This window comes from Mobula hypostoma (assembly GCF_963921235.1).
Source record: "Mobula hypostoma chromosome 30 unlocalized genomic scaffold, sMobHyp1.1 SUPER_30_unloc_1, whole genome shotgun sequence".
Taxonomy (NCBI): Eukaryota; Metazoa; Chordata; class Chondrichthyes; order Myliobatiformes; family Myliobatidae; genus Mobula; species Mobula hypostoma.
The window spans coordinates 15,360-42,823 of NW_026948158.1; the positions used below are offsets into that span (position 1 = coordinate 15,360).

General features: G+C 44.0%; 1 protein-coding gene across 1 annotated transcript; it reads left to right on the plus strand.

The window, feature by feature from the left end:
- LOC134341315 (uncharacterized) lies at nucleotides 1–27,049 on the plus strand. Its single transcript, XM_063039200.1, has 4 exons — nucleotides 1–580; nucleotides 10,569–10,647; nucleotides 25,693–25,796; nucleotides 26,148–27,049. The coding sequence occupies exons 1-4, from the start codon at nucleotides 1–3 to the stop codon at nucleotides 27,047–27,049; spliced, it is 1,665 nt and encodes a 554-aa protein (XP_062895270.1).
- Nucleotides 27,050–27,464: the final 415 nt, after the last annotated feature.

Here is a 27,464-nt window from a genome sequence, read left to right on the forward strand (position 1 = left end):
ATGGCAGCGGCCGATCTCCTGGTCGTTATTTTGAATCCGCTACTGAAGTGGACTGCTGAGATTTATTTTCCCCGATCATTCCTGCTCATCACTGCTGTATGCAGACCCGTCACCTGGTTGATGTTTGCGAGCACAGCGACCTCAGTCTGGCTGACTGTCGCATTCACCGTCGATCGATTTGTGGCTATTTGCTGTGAGAAGCTGAAAACAAAATATTGCACCGAGAGAACGGCGGCTGTGGTTATCGGGACAGTGAGTGTGCTGGCCTGTTTGGAGACTGTTCCCTGGGGCTTTGTGTACGGGGCTGGAAAAATAATTGATGGTGTTTCCTGGTATTGTGTTTTAACACCGAGCTTCACAAACTCTCCCTCATGGGCGGCATTTGAGATTTTTCACCGCATTTTCTACCTTTGCGTCCCTTTCATTCTGATGTTGCTGTTCAATATTCTGACTGTCAGGCGGATTTTAGCTGCCAGTCGAGCCCGCAGGGGGCTCCGGGGACAAAAGAGTGGAGAGAATGACAAGGACCGGGAGATGGAGAACCGACGTAAATCCATCGTTCTGCTGTTCAGCATAACCGGTAGTTTCATATTGCTGTGGGGAACACTGGTGGTATTTTCTATCTATAGACAGATTACAAACAGTTATGTTCGTTCTGTCACGGATCCTCTTTACGTCACAAAGCAAACATCGACAATGCTGCAGGTTCTCAGTTCCTGCACCAACACGTGTATTTACGTCCTGACTCAGAGCAAATTCCGAGAGGAACTAAAGAATGCGGTGAAAGACCCACTGAATCTGATTTTGAAACTAATGAAACGTTAGAAATAAATGCTGTAAAGTATTACAATTTAGCTGCCTTCATATGTCCTATTCTAGCTCCCCACTTGTGGGTAAATGGTAACAATGTGATGAACAGAGTTACAAAACAAATACGAGAAAATCTGCAGATGGTCGCAATTCAAAACAACAAACACAAAATCAGACCCTGGTGACCTTTCTCAGAGAAAATGCTGCAGGAACTCAGCAGGTCTGGCAGCATCTATGGAAAAGAGTAAATTGTCGACGTTTCGGGCCGCCACCCTTCATCAGAAACCTGTCAACTGTTTACTCCTTTCTATTATGTGTGTGTTGCTTAGTTTTACAAGACAGCTGTTCAAAGCTGATCCCGATGGCATCGCTGGCTTCACATTCCCAGAGAAATCCCCTTTACACCTCACGTCCCGCCATGCTAAAATTAAGCTCGAGGCGAACCTGTTTCCCCTGCTTCCAGGTTCTGACAAAACTGCCTGATCTTGGATAATATTTTCGACTGTATCAACCACTCCTGCTTCCGTCACAACCCGTCTTTTCCTTCGCCCTCTTTTCTCCTCCTTCTCTACCTGGAGTTGTCCCTTCTCATTGACACTTTGAACTATCTCTATGTAACAGAGATTTTTTTTTTTTACAATTGAAGACAAATTACCTTTACCTTCACTCGTAGCTCTGTGTGATGGAGAGGGAGAGATCGTGAAGGAGTGAGCGTGAGAAGGAGACATCGCCAGGTTTGACGATGGGAAGGAGAGAAAGTGAATGAGACCTGGCAAGAAAGAGGGCGCGGGGAAGAGCGCGCGAGGTAGAGAGCCTGAGGGAGCGAGCGTGAAAGAGAGCACGAGGGTGAGAGCGTGCACAGTGGTGAGCGCGAGGGCAAGCGAGAGAAGCAGACATCGCGTTCGGAGAGAGGAGTGGGACGGAGGGAGGGAGAGAGAGAGAGAGCGAATGAGACTGGGATGGAGGGAGCGGGAGAAGGAGACATCCCGAGGTCTGAGGCGCGAAGGATAGTGAGGAAATGAGACATCGCGAGTGAGAGGGTGCAAGGGAGAGCGCCGGAGGGACAGGGCGTGAGCGAGGATGAGCGTGAGAAGGAGTAATCGCGAGTGGGAGAGAGGTAATGAGTCATCGCGATGGAGAGAGGGAGAGACAGAGAGGGAGAATATGAAGGGGAGGGACTAAACAGGTTGCATGACATTGTCGGATCTCTGTTTCCCTCGAACACTGAGATCGGACTGTGTCTGGTGGATGATCAGCATTATTTTGATTCATGTATTCCTAGTATTGTAGATATTTGTGTTTCTTTCTGTACAAAAACCGTGCGAGTTCTAATAAAGTGTTTTGTTTTAACACGCGTGCAGTCTCCTTTGTTTGGGAACGCATCTGTAAAAAACCTGAGCCGAATCAAAATGAATACTGAATGAATTATAACACAATGTTCCTTACAAAGAGGCTATCAGATAAGTTCCTGAACATACAGGAAATAGATAGATATGAATCACATGCAGCAAACTCTTTAGCCGAGGAGATACAGACAGGAACATCTGTGGTAATGAATGAGATTGCAGGAAGGTGCGTTACCTTCATCATGCTCTGACCAAGGATGTCTGTGAAAAGGTACAGACCATTGTTAAAGGGTAGGATGAGCAGCCAGAAGTCATGGTCCTTATTAGAACTAACAACAGAGAGACAAGTTCCCAGAAGCAAAAGTTAAGGAGGTGAGCAGTGAGTTAAAAAATAAAAATAAAAAACTCTGGGGTGGTGATTTCAGGATTACTTTCGATGTCACATGCTTGCGACGTAAGTGATCATATGCTACTGCACTTAAACGTGTGGCTCACAATCTGGGGCAGGAGGGACGGCATCAGGAACACTCATCATTGGGCTCTCACGTATAGGAAGGATGGGTTGCACTGTAGGGTAAATCATATTCTCACAAAGAATCTTCCTGGAGCCACCCTGATGATTTTGATCATGTAGCATCTGGAGGGTGTGTTGGTGTCCAGAGTTACAGGTGAGTAGGTTGCATTGGTGGAAGGTAGAGATGAGGTCAAAGAAAACCTAAAGGAAGACAAGATGGGATCTCCATAATGAGCACAGTGGCATCGAACGGCAAAAGTGAACGGGGAAAACTGTTAAGGCAGACATACCCAGATCCTGCATTTATACACGGCACGGTGATTCATCCGTTGCAGCGATCTGGTTGAGAGAAGGTCAGGACTGGTATCTTAACATTCCAGGATTTAGATGATTTAGAGAGTCCAGAGGGAGCTAAAAGAGGTTGAGGAGCCGCACTGCTGATCAGTCAGAATGTCACCAGCTCGAAGTCATCCCGGAAGCTCAAACAGTAAGACAATGTGGAGGGACTGAGGAATAAGAAAAGTGTAATACTGTAGGCGTCACAATAGCCAGCAAGAGAGGGGAACAGATATGTCAGCAGGTTACTGACTGATGTAAAACAATGGAACACACTAGTTGGTGAATCATCTCCACAATGACTTGCACTTCCTTACCATCTGAGGCTTGGACGGGGGATTATATGTCAGGTGTATTTATGATGGTTTACAGAAACAGCATGTAAACGGTTCACCAGGGAGGGTACATACTTGAGATGTTAGTGGGAAATGAGCCTAGCGAGATTAGTGGGGTTTCATGGAGATAGATTTACGGATTATAATTCTGGAGGTTTTCCGGTGGTTATTATGAAGGGTAAATCTGAACCTGCAGGTGGACGAATCAGAATCAGGGTCATTATCAACGGCATGTGTCGTGAAATTTGTTAATTAGTAGTCGCAGTTTAATGCAAAACATAATATAGAATTAAAAAAAAGGAATAATAAATCAAACAATCAATAAATAATTAAACCTCAGTGTACATGTATTGAATATATGAGAAATTGTGCAAAAAACTTAAATACTGTATATCAAAACAAGTCAGATGATTTCCAGGGGTTCAATGCCAATTTAGGAATCGGATGGCAGAGGGGAAGAAGCTATTAATGAATCACTGAGTGTGTGCCTTCAGGTTTCTGTATCTCCGACCTGATGTTAACAGTGAGAAAGGGGCTTGCCTTGGGTGCTGAAGTTCCTTAATAATAGATGCTGCCTTTCTGAGACACTACTCCTTGGCTATTTAGTAGGCTTCCACCCAAGATGGAGCTGACTAAATGTACACCCCTCTGCAGCTTCGTTCGCTCCTGTGCAATAGCCCCCCATACCAGACAGTGAAGCAGCCTGTCAGAATGCTCTCCACGGTACATCAATTGACGTTTTTTGAGTGTACTTGTGGACATAACAAATCTCTTCAAACTCTAATGAAGTATAGTTGCTATCATGCCTTCTTTATAAAAGTATCGATATAGACATAGACATAGCATTGTACAGCACAGTACAGGCTTTTCGGCCCACAATGTTGTGCCGACCCTCAAACCCTGCCTCACATATAAGCCCCCACCTTAAATTCCTCCATGTTCCTGTCTAGTAGTCTATTCAACTTCACCGGTATCTGTGCCTCGACCACTGACTCAGGCAGTGCATTCCACGCACCAACTACTCTCTGAGTAAAACAAATTCCTTCCTCTAACATCCCCCTTGAACTTCCCACCCCTTACCTTAAAGCCATGTCCTCTTGTATTGGGCAGTGGTGCCCTGAGGAAGAGGCGATGGCTATCCACTCCGTCTGTTCCTCTTATTATCTTGTACACCTCTATCATGTCTCCTCTCATCCTCGTTCTCCCAAAGAGTAAAGTCCTAGCTCCCCTAATCTCTGATCATAATGCATACACTCTAAACCAGGCGTCATCCTGGTAAATCTCTTCTGTACCATTTCCAATGCTTCCATATCCTTCCTATAGTGAGGCGACCAGAACTGGACACAGTACTCCAAGTGTGGCCTAACTAGAGTTTTATAGAGCTGCATCATTACATCGCGACTCTTAAACTCAATCCCTCGACTTATGAAAGCTAACAGCTCATAAACTTTCTTAACTACCCTATCTACCCATGAGACAACTTTCAGTGATCTGTGGACATGTACCCTGAGATCCCTCTGCTCCTCCACACTACCAAGTATCCTGCCATTTACTTTGTACTCTGCCTTGGAGTTTGTCCTTCCAAAGTGTACCACATCACACTTCTCCGGGTTGAACTCCATCTGCCACTTCTCAGCAAACTTCTGCATCCTATCAATGTCACACTGCAATCTTTGACAAACTTCTACACTATCTACAACACCACCAAACTTTATGTCATCTGCAAACTTGCAAACCCAGGCTTCTACCCCCACATCCAGGTCGTTAATAAAAATCACTAAAAGTAGAGCTCCCAGAACCGATCCGTGTGGGACACCACTATTCACAATCCTCCAATCTGAATGTACTCCCTCCACCACGACCCTCTGCCTTCTGCAGACAAGCCAATTTTGAATCCACCTGGCCAAACTTCCCTGGATCCCATGCCTTCTAACTTTCTGAATACGCATACCGTGTGGAACCTTGTCAAATGCCTTACTAAAATCCATATAGATCACATCCACTGTACTACCCTCACCTATATGTCTGGTCACCTCCTCAAAGAACACTATCAGGCCTGTTATATACGATCTGCTCTTCACAAAGCTATACTGACTGTCCCTGATCAGACCATGATTCTCTAAATGCCCAGAGATCCTATCTCTAAGAATCGTTTCCAATAGCTTTCCCAAGACAGACGTAAGGCTCACTGGTCTATGATTACTCGGACTATCCGTACTATCTTTTTTTGAACGAGGTGTCAACACTCGCCTCTCTCCAATCCTCGGGTACCATTCCCGTGGACAACGAGGACATAAGGATCCCAGCCAGAGGCTCAGCAATCTCTTCCCTCGCCTCGTGGAGCAGCCTGGGGAATAGTCCGTTAGGCCCCGGGAACTTATCCGTGCTAATGTATTTTAATAACTCCGACACTCACTCTCCCTTAATATCAACATACTCCAGAACATCAACTTCACTCATATTGTCCTCACCATCATCAAGTTCCCTCTTATTGGTGAACACGGAGGAGAACTATTCATTGAGGACCTCGCTCATTTCAGGTAGCGTACTACCAACGGTTTGGAATCAATAATCGGATGATCGTGTTTCTGTATTTTTGGTCTTGTAGCAGCTGCACTGCATTTGCAAATATTCTGTTGAAACAGCCCGCGAACATTCTACCAATTCATTGTCCGTATTTGTATATGAACGATTGACTGAGTTAGGTGTCATGTTCAAACCATCGACTGCCAGTAACGCGTTAGCAAATGTTCGGAGTTCCATGATATTTCATGAACCTGTTGAGGTTTATTGATAAATGTGTGCAACATAATTGAATATAAAGCAGTTGACGGACAACACAATGAAATATTTGCTGAGCAGATTATCTCAAGCGAGGGTCTAGTGAGATGGATGAACTGAGGGAAATACATATTAGTAAGGAAGTGGTGTTAAGTAAATTGAAGAGATTTAAGGCAGATAAATCCGTAGGGCCAGATGGTCTGCATCCCAGAGTGCTTAAGAAAGTAGCCCAAGAAATAGTGATAATTTTTCAAAAATCCTTAGATTCTGGATTAGTTCCTGAGGATTGGAGGGGGGCTAATGTACCCCGCTTTTTTTTAAAAAAAGGAGGGAGGGAGAAACCAGGGAATGATAGACCGGCTAGCCTGACATCGGTGGTGGGGAAGATTCTAGAGTCAGTTATCAAAAATGTGATAACAGCACATTTGGAAAGCAGTGAAATGACCGGACAAAGATAGCATGGATTTGTGAAAGGAAAATGATGCATAACGAATCTCATAGAATTTTTTGAAGATGTAAGTAGTAGAGTGGATAGGGGAGAACCAGTCGATGTGGTAAATTTAGATTTTCAAAAGTCTTTTGACAAGGTCCCACACAGAAGATTAGTGTGCAAACTTAAAGCTCACGGTATTGGGGGTATGGTATTGATGTGGATAGAGAATTGGTTGGCAGAGAGGAAGCAAAGAGTGGGAATAAACGGGACCTTTTCAGAATGGCAGGCAGTGACTAGTGGGGTACCGCAAGGCTCTGTGCTGGGACCCCAGTTGTTTATAATATATATTAATGATTTAGACGAGGGAATTACATGCAGCATCCCCAAGTTTGCGGACGATTGGGAAAAGGGGAGGTGCAACGAGACCTGGGTGTCATTGTACACCAGTCGTTGGAAGTGGGCATGCAGGTACAGCAGCCGGTGAAAAAGGCGAGTGGTATGCTGTCATTCATAGTAAGAAGATCCGTGTATAGGAGGAGGAAGGTACTACTACAGTTGTACAAGGCCTTAGTGAGACCACACTTGGAGTATTGTGTGCTGTTTTGATCCCCTAATCTGAGGAAACACATTCTTGCCATAGAGGGAGTACAGAGAAGATTCACCAGATTGAGTCCTGGGATGGCAGGACTTTCATATCAGGAAAGACTGGATCGACTAGGCTTATATTCGCTGGAATTTAGAAGATTGAGGGGGGATCTGATTGAAACGTATAAATTTCTAAAGGGATTGGACAGGCTAGATGCAGAAAGATTGTTCCCGATGTTGGGGAAGTCCAGAACGAGGGGTCACAGTTTAAGGATAGAGGGGAAACCTTTTAGGACCGAGATGAGGAAAAAAAAACTTCTTCACACAGAGAGTGCGAATCTGTGGAATTCTCTGCCACAGGAAACAGTTGAGGTCAGTTCATTGGCTATATTTAAGAGGGAGTTAGATATGGCCCTTGTGGCTAAAGGGATCGGGCGGGGGCGGGGGAGGTTATGGAGGGAAGGCTCGTACAGGGTTTTGAGTTGGCTGATCAGCCATGATCATACTGAATGGCGGTGCAGACACGAAGGGCTGAATGGACTACTCCTGCACCTATTTTCTATGTTTCTATGTTTCTATGTCCTAGCCCAGACCCTCTATCCTAGCCTCGTCTAGGGCCTGTGTCATGTCCAGCATCGTTTCTTTCTCACTTCCCCTGCTTGCTTCACACACCAAGTCCTGTTCTAAGTACTTCAGTGTTGGTATCTTGCATTTGGATCCGCTCCCATCGTCCCCGTTAAGACATAGCTGGAGCTTTTGGAAAGCATATAGTTGGATAAGTCACCGACACCGTACGGGATGTACCTCAGCCTACTGTGGAAAGCGAGGGAGGAGTTTGCTGAGAGTCTGATGAATATCCTTGAATCATCAGTAAGGACGGGAGTTTTTCAGAGGATAAGATGTTTGCGGATGTCGTTCCCTTATTCAACAAAGGGAGTTGGGATAGCCCAGGAAATTATAGGCCAGCGAGTCTTACGTCAGAGGTTGGTAAGTTGGTGGAGAAGATCCTGAGAGTGTCACAAAGGCGGGGGCTTTGGGAGCAAGGGTGGACCCAAATGCAAGACACATCTTGTGAGGTTACTTAGAATTAGTTTATTGTTCGATACCAGGACAGCAAGGCAGGAGCAGGAAAGAGCGAACTGGACAAGGACCCAGGACTACGTCTAAACTGGGACTAAGGGTCTGGGCTTGGACTCGGAATCGGCTCCCAGAACTAGAGGAGACATGAAGAGGCTAGGGTATGGACTCCGAGCCAGAGACTGGACGAGGACCCAGTACCTGGATCCTGCCTCGGACTCGGACCCCAGAACCAGGCAAGGACATGACATGGGCTAGGGAGAGGAGGAACATGGGAACACAGAGCCTCGGTCTCAGGGAGCAGGTACATGGAACCATGGACACATACACAGAACACAGAGTCGGGACCCTACCTTGGGTACAGGACAAAGGGCCGGGACTCATGACCCTTCGCGGGGCAACAGCAAGATGGCCTGACTTACCCCGCGGAGGCGAGGACAAGACAAGACAAGACACGACTCCCCGCGGGGCAACGGCAAGACAGCCTGACTTACCCCACGGAGGCGAGGCGAGGACAGGACAAGACATGACTCCCCGCGGGGCAACGGCAAGACGGCCAGACTTACCCCACGGAGGCGAGGACAAGACAAGACAAGACCAACACGAATGAACACCAGACAGCACCTATCTAGCTCCAGCGATGGAACTAGACCGAAGTGCGGGCGCGGGCTGCAGACGAGGGCTGGAGGCGAGAGGGGCAGAGTAGGTATTCAGACAAGGGGGTGGGACAGGAATCACATACCGCCAGGGCCAGGACTTGACTCAGAACTGGGAAGCTGCCAGGACCAGGACTTGACCTGGTGCTTGAATGCCGCCAGGGAAAGGACTTGACTTGGTGCTTGAATGCCTCCAGGGCCAGGACTTGACTTGGTACTAGAATGCCGCCGGAGCCAGGACTTGACTTGGACCCTCCGGGTAGTGGCGAGCTCTCGACTTGGCCCGGGAACAGTAGACAGCGGTTCTTGATTCCCTCCGGCGGGTTAACTGACGGACCTACCTCGGTGAGGAAACTTTGCAGGCTCGCTTTGGCGAGGTAACTGGACAGGGTTGCTACGGTGAGGAGAGGCGAATTACCGGCACTCGCTTCGGGCGGAGACAAGGCTTGCTCCGGCCAGATGTCACTGGCACGCCGAAAATTTTCAGACGCTCCCGTGCCGAACGGCTGAAAGCCGGAGACTATAAACTATCGGGTCAGCCAAGCGTTAATTGCCTCTAATCACCAAAGCCAAGGGACATGGAAAAACAGGGAATCAACGGTCCGGATCGTAACATAAACAAGGTAAATTTAAAGGGACCCTGATCCGGACCATGACAGAGAGGTAGGATTTCTGAACATTTGGAGAGGCATAATATGATTAGGAATAGTCAACATGGCTTTGTCAAAAACATGTCTTGCCTTACAAGCCTGATTAAATATTTTGAGGATGTAACTGTGAATATTGTTGAAGGTAGAGCCGTCGATGTAGTGTATATGGATTTTAACAAGGAATTTGGTAAGGTACCCTTTGCAAGCCTTTTTGAGAGAATAAGGAGGCATGGGATCCATGGGATCCAAAGGATCTTTGGTTTGTGGATCCAGAGCTGGCTTGCCCACAGAAGGCAAAGCGTAATTCTACACGGGTCATGTTCTGCATGGAGGACCGTGACCAGTAGTGTGCCTCAGGGATCTGTTCTAGAACAACTACTCTTTGCGATTTTTATAAATGACCTGGATGAGGAAGTGGAGTGAGGGGTTAATAGATTTGCTGATGACACAAATGTTGGGGGTGCAATGGTTAGTGTGGCGGTCTGTATGAGTTTACAACGGGACATTGATAGGATGCAAATCTGGGCTCAGAATTGGCTGATGGGATTCAACAAATTAAGTGTGAAGTGTTTATTTTTGGTAGATCAAATATGATGCCAGAATATAGCATTAATGGGAAGACTCTTGGCTGTGTGGAGGATTAGAGGGATCTTGGGGTCCGAGTCCACAGGTCACACAAAACTGTTACGCAGTTTGACTCTGAGGTTAAGATGGCATACGGTGTATTAGTCTTCATCAATCGTGGGATTGAGTTTAACAGCCAAGGGCAGCTCTTTTGGACCTTGGTCAGACCCCACTTGTAGTACTGTGCTCAATTCTGATCGCCTGAGTACAGGAAGGACGTAGAAACCATTGACAGGACGCAGAGGAGATTTACAAGGATGTTGCCGCGATTGGGGAGCATATCTTATGAGAATATTTTTAGTGAACTCGGACTTTTCTCCTTGGAGGGACGGAGGATGACAGATGACTTCATAGAAGTGCAGTAGATTAGGAGAGGCATTGATCGTATGGATAGTCAGTGTTTTTTTCTTTTTTTTCCAAGGGCTGGAAGATGGAAATCAGGAGGAGCTGAGGGCAATACAGAGGTACCTGAAAGCCAGGTTCAGGGAGGCTAAAGACAGGTACAGGAGGAAGCTTGAGTGGGAACTCCAGCAGTACAACATGATTGAGGTCTGGAGGGGGATGAGGACCATCACTGGGTTCCGGCAAACTAGCAACAGAGGAGCTGAAGGCAGTGTGGACAGGGCCAACGAACTTAACCTGTTCTTTAACAGATTTGACATTGTGGCCCCTGCGCATCCCCCACATGGCTCATCTGTTGTCTGGCACCAACCAACGCATATTCCACTCTCCCCTCCTACCCCTCCTAACAGTCCCCCACTCTGCTCTAATGCCTATACACCTTCCCCACATGAAATCACCACTGTGGGCTTCACAGCTGAACAGGTGAGAACTCAGCTGAAACATCCCAACCCATGCAAGGCTGCAGGACCTGATGGTGTCAGTACCAGGGTGCTCAAAGCCTGTGCCCCTCAGCTAAGTGGAGTACTTCGCCATGTATTCAACCTGAGCCTGAGGCTCCGGAGGGTTCCTGTGCTGTGGAAGACGTCCTGCCTCGTACCTGTGCCGAAGACGCCACGCCCCAGCGGCCTCAATGTCTACAGAGCAGTGACATTGACCTCCCACATCATGAAGACCCTAGAGAGACTTTTTCTGGAGCTGCTCCGGCCTATGGTCAGGCCACACTTAGACACCCTCCAGTTCACCTACCTTCCCCGACTAGGAGCTGAGGATGCCATCGTCTACCTGCTGAACTGTGTCTACGCCCACCTGGACAAGACAGCGAGCACTGTGAGACTCATGTTTTTTGACTTCTCCAGTGCGTTCAACATCATCCGCCCTGCTCTGCTGGGGGAGAAGTGTGACAGCGATGCAGGTGGATGCTTTCCTGGTGTCATGGATTCTTCATTACCTGACTGGCAGTCTACAGTACATGTGCTTGCAACTGTGTGTGTCCGACAGAATGATCAGCAGACCTGGGGCTCCACAGGGGACCGTCTTGTCTCCCTTTCTCCTCAGCATTTACACCTCTGACTTCAACTACTGCACAGAGTCTTGTCATCTTCAGAAGTTTGCTGATGACTCTGCCATAGTTGGATGCATCAGCAAGGGATATGAGGCTGAGTACAGGGCTACGGTAGGAAACTTTGTCACATGGTGTGAGCAGAATTATCTGTAGTTTAATGTTAAAAAAAGACGAAGGAGCAGGTGGTAGACCTGAGGAGAGCTAAGGTACCGGTGACCCCTATTTCCAAACAGGGGGTCAGGGCGGACATGGCGGAGGATTACAAATACCTGGGGATACGAATTGACAATAAACTGGACTGGTCAAAGAACACTGAGGCCGTCTACAAGAGCGATCGGAGCCGTCTCTACTTCCTGAAGAGACTGAGGTCTTTTAACATCTGCCGGACGATGCTGAGGATGTTCTACGAGTCTGTGGTGGCTAGTGCTATCATGTTTGCTGTTGTGTGCTGGGGCAGCAGGCTGAGGGTAGCAGACACCAACAGAATCAACAAACTCATTCGTAAGGCCAGTCATGTTGTGGGGATGGAACTGGACTCTCTCACGGTGGTGTCTGAAAAGAGGATACTGTCCAAGTTGCATGTCATCTTGGACAATGTCTCCCATCCACTACATAATGTACTGGTTGGGCACAGGAGTACATTCAGCCAGAGACTCATTCCACCGAGATGCAACACAGAACGTCATAGGAAGTCATTCTTGCCTGTGGCCATCAAACTTTACAACTCCTCCCGTGGAGGGTCAGACACCCTGAGCCAATAGGCTGGTCCTGGACGTAGTTCCTGGCATAATTTACATATTACTATTTATGGTTTTATTACTATTTATTATTTATGGAGCAACTGTAACCCAAATTCAATATCCCCCGGGATCAATAAAGTATGACTATGACTAAATTGCTAGCACGAGAGGACATCTGTTTGAACGTCGGTACAGAGGAGATGTCAGGTATAAGTTGTTTTTTTTTAACGCAGAGAATAGCGACTGCGTGGAATGGGCTGCCTGCAGCGGTGGTGGTGGCTGAAACGACAGGGACTTTTTAGAGACTCCTGGATGGCTACATGGTTCTTAGGAAAATAGAGTGCTATGGGTAAGCCGAGGTAGTTCTGTTACGTCATCAGCAACAATTAATGTAGAATTGAGTCAGGCTTTATAAACAAACAATCACATTTATTAAACTCTGCTCAACAATAGCGAAAAGTATTCAAACGACTAACCTAACCGGAAGTTAACTGCTACACGGCAACTCTGGAACAGTTCTTAAAATGGTAAATACGAACAGTCTTAAAGTGGTAAACTCAAACACAGCCTTAAAATTGTAAATTCTGACATCCAAGTGATTTACACAGTCAATAAGGAGAGACTTCTCTGGAAACGAATTTCTTCGAGGACGTGACATTACTGTTGATTCTGTCCAAAGGATTCACGACGAAGGAAATAAAATGGCTTAAAGTAATTGACCTTTTCCTGGCGAATGAACACTACACAAAACTTCCTGATCTTACAGGGTTATCTCAGATGCAGGTCACTATTTCTGAACAAAGATTCAATAAGGTCGATCCTGTATTAAACCACCGAACGACAGCAACTTTACTCAATCCTTGAGGTTTTCGTACTTTAGTAAGGTTTTCTCTCTCCAATGCTAGACTTACAATGGAAAGTAAAACTCCACCTTAAAACGAAACTGCGCCATGATAAAAATATGCAGCATAACGGAATAACTGACGAATTAAACAACGAACCAAACTGCGTAGCAACAGAGGTCTCCCTTTTATATACCAGTTGGGAACATGTCATCACGTGACCTCGCACTGGCAGGAAAATTGCATCACCTCACCATTACCAGATTATTATATCATGCTCACAAGATACTCAGTTACATCACGGTCATAGGACAATCACGAGATACACATGATGTATGTAACAGTTCTAAGGTAAGGATATCTTCAGCATAGCTTTGTGGGCCGAAAGGCCTGTACTGTGTTGCAGGTTTACTATGTTTCTAACATTATCAATGTTTTCGGTGAAATTCTTAACTCTGCACAAACTTACATATGCTCGTAAATGCAACAAATTTTGCTCTAAGATAATCTGAGTTAATTTTGAAGAAATTGCAATGACACACTACTCTGTTGCTTTTATTATTTTCCATAACATGCCTACATTCTTGTTCCTCTTTCAGCCGGTGGCATTTCCAAGACTTTTGGAAATTGAAGCACAGATAATACAAGTTCTCCTTTATCACCTCTGGGTTAATTCGTCAGAGATGCCCAGTGAGATGGAAGGCACAGACAGTGTCTGTGAATAGCAGTGCAATTATGGGGGTACAGGTGTCTGTCTTTGAAGTGACTGTGTTGTACAAGTGTTTAATGTTGAATTACTGTGCTGGGTATGTGCAGGTCCATGTGCTCACTTCACAGTGCTCTGAGTATTATAGGCCTGTGTCCTGGTAATGAAGGTCTAGATATTGTAAAGTTCACTGTCCCTGTACTCAACTACTGCCTTTCTTCTGCAGTCACATATGCAGGACATGTTTATACCTGAGTTAGACTCTCCCCTTGTAGTACGGGCCAGCTATTGTTAAGTTTTGTCTCTATAAAGTACGCTGCCAGCAGTTTAAAAATCATATTTAACTGCATGTGGTCTGTGTATCCCAAAGGACCAAATAACCCAAATGATTTACCCATCTAAATGGTCTTAGAGTCCCAACAGTACCTTCTCATTAGTATCAACACGCCAGAGAATATCACCATGCCCCCTTTCTGATCACGCTGTCCTCCATGTCCTCCTCTATAGTGAACGCTATTGAATGCAAAATATTCATTTTCTACCTCGCATGCTAACTCTTGCCTCCAGGCAGAAACTCAGTGTATTCATTTTCTGGTTACTGTTCGCGCTCCTGATTCTGAGTGTGACTTGTTTCGTGCTTCTGGTATAATCCTCTAAGACACTATCTATTTTCATCTTCCACAACCTTACACATGACTGCTCTTGCATTTATAAAATAATACAATATTTCTCATCACATCAAGCTCTTGAACGACCCTGCCCTTCTCTACCTTCCTCACAGGAACCGTGAACACCTGATTTCTGACCGGCTAGACGGTAAGTGACGCTCGCATGTCCGACATCCCTTAAAACCAGCTCTATCCAGTAACATCAGCTCCCAGACTACTCTTTATGATTCCTGATCAATTCTTCTGCAATTTGTCTTCCACAAGCTTACATTCATGCACCTGCAGGTCCATTTTTATCCTTATCAATAACCATCTGAAAACTTTCTGCATTATCATCTTTAATTATTTTCCCAATCATCTTGCTAGGCTCATTTCCCAATAATTTGCCAAATATGTCCCTCACTCTGGCGGACCATCAATACACTATTTCTGGAAACCTTTCGGAATACACCACACAAATAATGTCCCATCCAGGCCTCTAGTGTTAAGGAAGCCCCAGTCATTCTGAGAAGATTATTCACCCACGAGATCGATCCTATTGTTTTTACATTAGTCCATAACCTGCTAACAAATCTTTTCCTCTCAGTTGCTAGCTATTGGGAGGCCTACAGTATAACCCCATCACAGTGTTTGCACCTTCCTTATTCCTGAGTTCCACTCTGATTGTCTTACGGGATATTCCTCTGGGATGACCTCAAGCTTGTGACATTCTGCCTGATCAGTATAACAGCCCTCCAACCTCTTTTAGCACCCTGTGACACTGTGACATTGCTAAACCAGGCTCTAATTACACCTGCTTTCACTGTTCTACACTCTGCAGTGAAATAAACTCACTTCTGCCCTTCGGTGCCAGCTCCACCTTCCGCTCAATGCTACTTACTGACCTGCAGCTCCGGATCACAACAACCCCTCCACATGCCCCATGATAAAAATCATCAGGGTGGCTCCAGCAAGATTCTCTGAGTGAATATTAGCTTCCCTTCACTGTAACCCATCCTCCTTACACCAGTCCCTCTTATTCTGCAAAGAGGCCCAATGTTCCATATTCCTGATGCACCTTCGCCCCCGACCTCCACTCCCGCACCAGATTGTTAGCGACTCATTGAGGTGTACCAAATTACGATATCTTACCTCGCAAGCATGTGGCAATGGAAGAAATCCTGAAATCACCACTCCAGCTATCCTACTTCTTAACTCCCTAAATACTCTTTGCAGGACCTTTTTTCTCTGTTATTAGCTCTAATAAGGACCACCATTTCTGGCTGATAACCCTGCCCTTTCAGAATGGCATGTCCCGTCTCAGAGACATCCTTGTCTCTGGCATGATCCAGGTAACGCACTTCCTGCAATCTCACTCATTTCCACAGATACTCCTATTTATGACCACACCCACCACACCCCGGCTAAAGTGAGTGTTGCACACATCAAAGTTGCTGGTGAATGCAGCAGGCCAGGCAGCATCTCTAGGAGGAGGTACAGTCGACGTTTCAGGCCGAGACCCATAGGAAACCATAGAAACCATAGAAAAACTACAGCACAGAAACAGGTCTTTTGGCCCTTCTTGGCTGTGCCGAACCATTTTCTGCCTAGTCCCACTGACCTGCACATGGACCATATCCGTCCATACACCTCCTATCCATGTATCTATCCATGTATCTATTCTTAAATGTTAAAAAAACCCGCATTTAGCACCTCGTCTGGCAGCTCATTCCATACTCCCACCACTCTCTGTGTGAAGAAGCCCCCCGCCCCACAATGTTCCGTTTAAACTTTTCTCCCCTCACCCTTAACCCGTCTCCTCTGTTTTTTTTTTCTCCCCTTGCCTCAGTGGAAAGAGCCTGCTTGCATTCACTCTATCTATACCCATCATAATTTTATATATCTCTATCAAATCTCCCCTCATTCTTCTACGCTCCAGGGAATAAAGTCCTAACCTGTACAACCTTTCTCTGTAACTGAGTTTCTCAAGTCCTGGCAACATCCTTGTAAACCTTCTCTGCACTCTTTCAACCTTATTTATATCCTTCCTGTAATTTGGTGACCAAAACTGAACACAATACTCCAGATTCGGCCTCACGAATGCCTTTTCCAACCTCATCATAACATTCCAGCTTTTATACTCAAAACTTTGATTAATAAAGGCCAATGTACCAAAAGCTCTCTTTACGACCCTATCTACCTGTGACGCCACTTTTAGGGAATTTTGTATCTGTATTCCCAGATCCCTCTGTTCTACTGCACTCCTCAGTGCCTTACCATTAACCCTGTATGTTCTACCTTGGTTTGTCCTTCCAACGTGCAATACCTCACACTTGTCTGTATTAAATTCCATCTGCCATTTTTCAGCCCATTTTTTCCAGCTGGTCCAAATCCTTCTGCAGGCTCTGAAAACCTTCCTCACTGTCTACTACTCCTCCAATCTTTGTATCATCAGCAAACTTGCTGATCCAATTTACCACATTATCATCCAGATCATTGATATAGATGACAAATAACTATGGACCCAGCACTGATCCCTGTGGCACACCACTAGTCACAGGCCTCCACTCGGAGAAGCAATTCTCTGCTACCACTTTTTGGCTTCTTCCATTGAGCCAATGTCTAATCCAATTTCCCACCTCTCCATGTATACATAGCGACGGAAGTTTCCTAACTAACCTCCCATGCGGGACGTTGTCAAAAGTCTTCCTGACGTCCATGTAGACAATATACACTGCCTTCCCTTCATCCACTTTCCTGGTAACCTTCTCGAAAAACTCCAATAGATTGGTCAAACATGACCTACCACGCACAAAGCCACGTTGACTCTCCTTAATAAGTCCCTGTCTGTCCAAATACTTGTAGATTCTGTCTCTTAGTACTCTCTCCAATAACATACCTACTACCGACGTTAAACTTACCGGCCTATAATTTCCCAGATTACTTTTCGATCCTTTTGTTAAACAACGGAACAACATGAGCCACTCTCCAATCCTCCGGCACCTCACCTGTAGACAGCAACATTTAAATATTTCTGCCGGACTTCCGGGTCATCAAGGGAATGGCGGCGTAAGGAAAAGGTCTCTCGACAAAAAAGAAGGTAAACTCCCCCAAAATCGAACTTAGACAAATACAATATTGCATAACTATATTAATAAAAGGGGCAAGGATGATGTCTAAGAACAAGATTAAAAAGTCCCTCCGAAGGCTGATAAACATAAAGAGACGCAGCAAGGCGACGGGCCTAGCTCCCCCACGTCAAGCCAGGACGGAGATAATGAGGCGGAATTGGTGACTCTGTCTTTGATTCTCGGAGAGATTCGCGAGTTCCGACAAGATAACAGCAAACAGCTGGAAGATATTAAAGGAGAAATAGTAAAAACTAACTCGCGGATAGATGAAGCCGAAGCGAGGATTGTTGTAATTGAAAAGAAGCTAGAAAACGCAGAGGAGGTGATAGCAGAAATGCTGAAGCTACAAGACCAGCTCCAGTGGAAACTAATAGATCAAGAAGGCCGCTCGAGAAGGGAAAATGTGAGGATCTACGGAGTTCCCGAAGGAACTGAAGGTAAACCCGGATTGATGATTTTCTTGGTGGAGAAGCTGCTTAGAGAGAACCTTGATATACTGGCCGCAAAAGACCTACAGATAGAATGGGCTCACCGCGCGTTGGCACCACAGCCTCCGGCAGGCGCCCAGCCCAGATCGATTCTGGTCAGATTTCTCAGTTACAGAACGAAGGAAGAGGTGCTTAAAAGGGCATGGCAAAAGAAAGGTTTCATGTGGAACAACTGTAAAATCAGTTTAGACCACGACTACGCACCGGGGATTCTTGCCAGACGGAAGTAATATACGGAAACACGGAGAGTCCCGATGGAAAATAACATCAGATTCCAGACCCTGTATCCAGCTCGGCTGAGAGTCTTTTACGACGAAGGGACAAAAACTTAGACTACAGTGGAGGAGGCAACGTCGGACCTGGCGGACCGGGGACTACCTATTAAAGTTATCACCCAACCGGAGTCGCTACTGGAGAGGATTCGGCAGAAGTCGTGGCAGTTACTGGGGCGAGGACGCTCCACACGAACCAGAGTGTCAAACTACAAGGAAAAGCTGCAAATATTCAGACGCGAATGTACAGAGAGCACAGATTAATTAAGAGAAATGACTGAAAAGAGTAAATCGGACTTAAAGGTAAAATGAAAACTGGTAACTGAAAATAAACTAGGCGGAATAACTTGAATGATAGCAATTTGGTCGAGACATAAATAGGACAAAATTCTCTATGAGTATTCAAACTGCTGAGGGCCCTCTAACACAGGGTGAAGATAGAGGTTATCCCTCTGAACTGAGGCGGGTCGGTGCTCAGGCCTCACTGTGGGAAGTCGGGAAAATTTTTCAAATGTTACACGTTCAAAAATGTCTAGAGTGTGGTTATATGTCTTGGTTTAGTGTTGTGAAGGGATTGCTTAATGTTTGGTTAGAAAAGGAGAGTGCTTTTTTTCTACTAGAGAAAAATGCAAACTGAATTGTTAAAAATAATTTCCTATAATGTTAATGGGGTTTTGAATCCAATTAAAAGAAATAAAAGTATGTCTAAATTGAAAAAAGAGAGGGCACAAATAGCTTTCCTCCAGGAAACACATATGTGCCAATATGAACATGGAAAATTAAAAAGAATGGGCTTTAAGCATGTATTTTATTCATCATATAAATTGAGTCACAAAAGAGGGGTAGCTACTTTAATATCAAGTACTCTTAATTATGAACATATTTCAGAGACTAGAGACAAAGGAGGACGGTTCGTAAAAATCACAGGAAGAATAGAAGGTACAGAAATAACATTGCTGAATGTTTATGCTCCTCCAGGTTGTGAATGGTCATTTTATAGACACATTTTTGACCGAATGGTCAGTTCTCGAGGAGTAGTAATTTGTGGAGGGGATTTTAATATTAGATTAAATCCTATATTAGATTCTTCAAGAATAGTTACTCAGAATAAACCTCTGACTCGGAAAGTGAATTCATTGATGGAGGAGTTGGGAATTATAGATGTCTGGAGAGAATTACACCCTACTAGTAAAGATTATACATATTACTCTTTCCCTCATTCAGCCTATTCAAGGATAGACTATTTCTTTATCTTTAATACAGATAGACTCAGGATAAAAAATCTGTAATATTGCAACAATTGATCTGTCGGATCATAGCCCAGTCACTATGTCTCTAATCCTGGAAAGGAAAATGTGGAAAACACTATGGAGACTAAACTCACATAGACTCAAAAACCCGAAAGTAATGGAGAGATTAAGGGGAGAAATAAAAGAATATCTAGACCTTAATGACACGGGAGAAACATCACCAGTGATCTTATGGGATACATTGAAAGCTGTACTGAGAGGGAAAATTATTTCCATTACCACCCACATGAAAAAAATCAATGCACAAAAATTAGCCGACCTTCAAGGAAAATTAAAACAACTTCAAGTTGTGGATAGCAACAAAAGTAATTCAAATCGAAAACGGGAAATTAGGAAATTGCAAAGTGAAATTGACAATATTTATACGTTGGAAACTCAAAGAAATTTTCTTTACCTGAGACAAAAGAATTATGAAGTAGGAGGTAAATCAGCTAGATTATTAGCATATAAATTACGAAAACAACAAGCAGACAATACAATTCATAAAATAAAGAATCCAAAGACAAAGCTTGTGGAGAGTACAATAGGGAAAATTCAAGAGAGTTTTGAAACATATTATCGAGAGCTGTACTCCCAACCCCGGGCCCCCAATGAGCCCTATATAGACAGTGTATTGAATCTTTTAGATCTACCTAAACTTACAGATTTACAAAATGGAAGTTTATTAGAACCAGTAACTGTCAAAGAACTGAACGTGGCCATCTCTAGGTTAAAGGCTGGAAAGTCCCCGGGTTCTGATGGGTTTACCTCAGAGTGGTACAAGTCCCTGAAGACACAGTTAGCCCCATTATTACTTAACACCTTTAATTGGATCTTACAGAGAGAAGGAACTCCACCTTCCTGGAGAGAAGCGATTATTTCAGTAATTCCTAAAGAGGGTAAAGATAAACTAGAATGTGGCAATTATCGGCCAATTAGTGTTCTTAATTTAGATTACAAACTATTTACATCTATATTAGCGCGCAGATTGGAAAAACCTTTTACCTGGCCTAATCCACTTAGACCAGACTGGATTTATTCAACAAAGACAAACACAGGACAACATAAGGAGAACTCTGCACATATTAGAACCGGTTAATAAGAACGAGACAGAGACAATGGTAGTGGGATTGGACGCTGAGAAAGCTTTTGATTCGGTTAGTTAGGCATTCCTATACAGAGTGTTAGGAAGATTCGGCTTTCAAGAAAAGTTTATTAAAGTAATTCAGACTCAATATGACAGCCCTACAGCCCGAATTAAGATAAATGGGGACATCTCCGACTCCTTCATCTTAGAGAGGGGCACTAGACAGGGATGCCCAATTTCTCCGCTCCTTTTTGCGCTATATATTGAACCGCTTGCCCAACTAATAAGACAGAGCGAAATCGTAAACGGTATCAAGGTGGCAGGGATTGAACAGAAAGTGGCGTTATTCGCAGATGATGTTTTGATCTATCTGAGTGAACCAGAAAAATCATTTATAGGATTGTTTACACTATTTGGATGACTTTGGGAAAATATCAGGTTATAAAATAAATGTAAAGAAAACGCAAGTTATGTCCCTAAATTATACACCATCCAAAAAATTGCAGGATACATACGATCTTAAGTGGGAAGCTAAATCATTAAAATATTTAGGAATAACTCTGCCGAAGGATCTTTCAACACTGTCACAGGTAAATTATGGGCCATTAATCTCAGAGATAAAAGCAGATATGCATAGATGGAATCTTATCCCCTTTTTAAGTTTAAATTCAAGGATAAATACTATAAAAATGAATATTCTTCCTCGGTTATTGTATCTTTTCCGTACTTTACCGGTAGAGGTGGATGATAATCAATTCAGGGAATGGGACAAATGGATTTCCTGCTTCATTTGGCAAGGAAAGAAACCTAGAATTCGATATAACACCTTACAGTTAGGGAAGGAAGGAGGAGGCGTGGTTCTTCCTTGCCTGAGAAATTATTTTTATGCCTCACAGATAACCCCTCTGTTATATTCGTGTAATAGAGAATATAAGGCTAGATGGAAGGAAATAGAATTTGGATTAGTTGACAGTTTTCCTCTACAGGCCTCAATAGCTGACAAAGGATTGATGGCCCAGTTGGAAAAATGTAAAAACAGTTGGATAAATCTTACATTAAAAGTATGGCAGAAGGTGGTTAATTCATGTGGAATTAATAGCATGTTAAAACTCTTCAGATGGTGTGCATATGATACCGAATTCCTTCCCAGCAGAGGAGATAAAGGATTTGAGCTATGGATAAAGAAAGGTCTTACAACCTACCTCTCATTTATAGATAAAAGAGTATTACAAAGTTTCCAAATCCTGCAGGACAAACATGGCTTAGAACATAATGACTTTTTTAGGTACCTTCAAGTACGAAACTATATTAACCAGAGTTGTAGATATACAGACCTATCAACAGTATAATTAGAATTTTTCAGATTCTGAATTCGGCTTGCAGTTCAATACCTAGTAAATCAGTTCTTCGATTATATAATGCACTCTCCCAAGCTAAAAATGTAAATACACTGTATATTAAAGAGAAGTGGGAGAAAGAAGCGGGTTTGATACTTTCAGAGGAGGCTTGGGGGAAAATCTGCAGCTTTCGATGTCCTCGACTAATTCTTTGACTTGGAGAGAACATTGTTGTTGGAAAAACATTATAAGATACTTTAAGACCCCATATCAGGAAAAATATAAAGGTACAAATGTGATGTATTGGAGAAGGTGCGGCTCCAAGGAGGCAAATCATTTTCATATTTTCTGGGATTGCCCTAAATTAAGTCTATTTTGGGAAGGTATTCATAGAACATTAGTTAAGGTACTTAGGTCCCAGATACCTCTGAACTTTGAGACGCTCTGTTTGGGGCATGTATTGTTTCTTGAACAGAAGGAAGATATAAAGTTGCTGCAGGCCCTCTTAGCGGCAAGTAAGAAATCAATCACTAGAAAATGGCTAAATCCAATACCACCTACATGAGAAGATTGGTACGAAATTATCTTGGAAATATTTAATATGGAAAAGTTGACTTACTCCCTGAGAATTCAAAAAGAAAAAAAATATCAAATCTGGAATAAATGGATTGAATATATAACCCCAATGCGAGCAGACTTTAGATGACTCTCCTAATGATTTATACTGCTCTTCTCATCAACACAGTAATATTGCTAACGTAAGCACCCCTAGTCTAAATGTCTGTTTTTTTTTTTTTTGTTTTCTTTTGGAAAATAGAGAATTAACACAAGTAAAGGGAAAGATTTGGGAAAGGGATAAAAATATGAAAAAAATAAGTAAATAAGTACATAAGGATTGGATAATTATGTCTGCGGGCAGGAGCAAGCATGAACAAATTAGGATATAAACACCTACAATGGTTGTTACATAGGCTTATATACAACATTTTGGACCAGTGGAAATGGTCCAGAAGGGTTATATGGAAACTATTATTACCATTTTTCTTAACAACTAATTCTATTACTTAGCCTAATAGGTTAGATTTACCACAGTACATAATTATCTATTTAAGTGTTTATTTTCCTTTTATATCATCTCAATGTGTACTTAAGAATGTATAAATAATTGTAGTTTTATACATATAAAAAATGGAAAAGGTTATATGTGTGAAAAAAGTACATGATATTTGTGAATTCCTTATCCAAATAAAAATAAAATTTAAAAAAAAGAGGATTTCCATAGCCATAGGAACACATTGGGACATGATGCATTTTGAAAACTTCAATGTCTTCACTATTGTTCCAACCAGTTCCTTTCAACAACACATCCTCCCACCTCCCCCCGCCCCAGTCCTACGGACTGGAGTATGTTCCGACCTGATAATATTTGCTTTTGGTCTCATCAGATTTTCTGTCGTGAACTATAACCTTCAATCCCATCTCCTCTTGCCATGGCTCCAGGAAAAAAAAACTGCACAAGTTCGTCCAACTGTCCACATAGAGTATGCTTTCTGTTCTGGCGAAATTCCTTGTAAGCCTCATATGCACACCACAAAACAGGTGTCTCTCAATCCTCCAGCCCCTTCTGCTTTGTGAACGTCAATGTATGCAAAGTATTCATGTTGTACCTCGCAGTACAGAAATCAGAATAATACGTATCATCCATTAAACAAGCCGATCGCAGTTTTGGAGGGCACCACAGATTCTCTCTCTCTCTCTCTCTCTCTCTCTCTCTCTCTCTCTCTCTCTCTCTCTCTCTCTCTCTCTCTCTCTCTCTCTCTCTCTCTCTCTCTCTCTCTCTCTCTCTCTCTCTCTCTCTCTCTCTCTCTCTCTCTCTCTCTCTCTCTCTCTCTCTCTCTCTCTCTCTCTCTCTCCCTCTCTCTCTCTTTCTTTCTGGCTAGATCTCTCCCTCTACGTCTCTCTCGCTAGCTCTCTTTCTCTCTGTCTCATTCTCTCGCTAGCTCTCTCTCTCTCTCTCTCTCTCGCTCTCTGTATCTCACGCTCGTCGTTTTCTCGTTCACTTTTAGTCATCCTGCATCTATTGTTCTTCCAACTTCGAGTACTATTTTTATTCTTTTACCGGTCTTCCCATTTTATTGCAGGATAACACGTTGCTTTCCAATTATCTTTTGACCTTTGTCAAACTTAGTATGTGTATAAAAGACGACTGCATCAGAAACACCAAACACAAAATGCTAGAGGAATGCTTGTGTGTTTTCTTGGATTTCCAGCATCTGCAGATTTTCTCGTGTTTCTACACCAGCAACGTTGTCAATAAATCGTTTCCATCCCGACCTTTTTCTCTATTGTATCCTTATTGACCAGGATGAAGCTGAGTGACTGAAGGACAGATCAAAATGGGAAACTACAGAAAAAGGTAGGTGTCGGACAGCGTCGCTGGTCTTCGTTGAATACTGAATAATTAGACAACAAAAATTAAATCTCTAAATGTAGCTGCTCTGTGACGAGGTTCAGTCTTTGTAATTAAAGCTACCGGCCTATTTCCACCAGAGACACGGCTGAGGTGATGCCAAAGAATTTTCATGTACACAGTATCTGTACATCAGAGACAATAGTGTTGAATCAAATTATTTGTTGTAGTAACTGTAACTGAGAAAGTTAGTGAGGAGTATAACCGTATCTCTGGAGACTGAGCCTCTGTATAAATCAGGGTTGATGTGAAGCATCAGCTCAGTGTCTGCCGGAGCTGTGAATTCAGGAGCAACAGGAATCACAGATTCTCATGAAATGCTGTATCCAGTCATCTGGCGGATACGAAACATTTACTATCCTATTATTTCAGCCTTCGGAATACCCGGTAAGTCGCAGTGTCAGCTGCTGTTGGTGGGAAATCATGTGCATTTCCAATGTTCTGATTGTTCCTGCCACTGCGGCATTCCAGTCCCAGTATTCCTCATTTCAGGATTGGAATGGAAATACCGGGATGATAGATTCTGGGATCTGGATCTAAAATAAACGGCTGCAGGAATTCAGGGAATCCGCCAACATCTGTGGAAATGAGTCGGTCAGGCAGCGTTCGACCAACGGTTTGGGATCCATAATGGGATGTTCGTGTTTCTGTATTTTTGTTATTTTAGCAGCTGCGCAGCATTTGTAAATGTTGTGTTGAAACAGCCCGCGGACATTCTAACAATTGATTGTCCGTATTTGTATATGTGCGATTGACTGAGTTAGGTACGATGTTCAAACCATCGACTGGCAGTGCCACTTTAGCAAATGTCTGGAGTTCCATGATGTTTCACGAACCTGTTCTGGAATTTTAATAACTGTGTGCAATATCACTGAATATAAAGCAGTTGATGGACAACACAATAAACACGAAACCCAAACAGCTTGTACAGAAAGAGAATCCAGTTAACACACGTGTCTGGGGTTTATCCGCAAACACTTCTGAGGAGAAATGTTTTAACTGTTTTCCCACATATTCTGTTTTACCCGAAATAACGTTTCCAGTATTTCCTGTTTTTGTTCCGTCCTTCAGCGGTTCTGTCGCTGACAGTGATCACTTTGACTGTCTAATTGAGAAATCCCGCCATCAGCGTCCGAACGAGACGCGGAAGGCACCGGTAGAAAATGTTCCATCCAGTATTGACTCTGAGGAGGTAGTTACTCAGTTTTAGCGTTCCACTGACATTTCACATTTCGGTCACAGTAAGTAATCCGCATTCAAATTACTTTACCGTGTAAACTCCTTCTCTGTCCCCGCCAGCTCTGCGCGCTCTCTCGACCCTCCCACCGCTAAATTCAACAATAAAATGGAAATATCACAGGATCCTCTGAACCTGCTGCACTGGCTTCTAATCAGTATTTTCTCACTTGTACCCTCTCTCGGCCCTCCCGCCACTAAATGCAACAATTAAGTGGAAATATTACAGATTACAACTCGAACTGCAGAATTGGCTTATGTTTGGATTTTCTCAAACTGCTCTCTTCCAGCGAACTTGGTGGCGATTGTGATCCTGTCCCGGGGAAAGTGCGGTCTCTCCAAATGTATCACCCTCTACCTTGTGGGAATGGCAGCGGCCGATCTCCTGGTCATTATTTCGAATCCGCTACTGAAGTGGACTGCTGGGATTTATTTTTCCCGATCATTCCTGCTCATCACTGCTGTATGCAGACCCGTCACCTTGTTGATTTTTGCGAGCACTGCGACCTCAGTCTGGCTGACTGTCGCTTTCACCGTCGATCGATTTGTGGCTATTTGCTGTGAGAAGCTGAAAACAAAATATTGCACCGAGAGAACGGCGGCTGTGGTTATCGGGACAGTGAGTGTGCTGGCCTGTTTCGAGACTGTCCCCTCGGGCTTTGTGTACGAGTCTGGGGAAACAATTGATGGTGTTTCATGGTATTGTGTTTTAACACCGAGCTTCACAAACTCTACCTCATGGGCTGCATTTTACATTTTTCACCGCATGTTCTACCCTTGCGTCCCTTTCATTCTGATGTTGCTGTTCAATATTCTGACTGTCAGGCGGATTCTAGCCGCCAGTCGAGCCCGCAGGGGGCTCCGGGGACAAAAGAGTGGAGAGAATGACAAGGACCGGGAGATGGAGAACCGACGCAAATCCATCGTTTTGCTCTTCAGCATAACCGGTAGTTTCATATTGTTGTGGGGAACACTGGTGGTATTTCCCATCTATAGCTTGATTAAAATGAGTTTTTTTAATTCTGTCACGGATCCCCGTTACGTCACAGACCAAGCATCAGTAATGCTGCAGGTTCTCAGTTCCTGCACCAACACGTGTATTTATGTCCTTACTCAGAGAAAATTCCGAGAGGAAGTAAATAATGCGGTGAAATACCCACTGAATCTGATTTTGAAACTCCTGAAACGTTAGAAATAAACGCTGTGAAGTGTTACAATTTAGCTGCTTTCATACGCCCTATTCCAGCTCCCCACTTGTGGGTAAATGGAAACAATGTGATGAACAGAGTTACAAAACAAACACGAGAACATCTGCACGTGGGCGCAATTCAAATTAACAAACACAAAATCAGATCCTGATGAAGGTTCTCACACAAAATGCTGGAGGAACTCAGCAGGTCTGGCAGCATCTACGGAAAAGTGTAAATTGTCGACGTTTCGGGCCGACATCCTTTATCAGAAACCTGTCAACTGTTCACTCCTTTCCATTTTGTGTGTGTTGCTTAGAGTGACAAGACAGCTGTTTAAAGCTGATCACGACGGCATCACTGGCCTCACCTTCCCAGAGAAATCCTCTTTACACCTCACGTCCCGCCGTGTTAAATTGA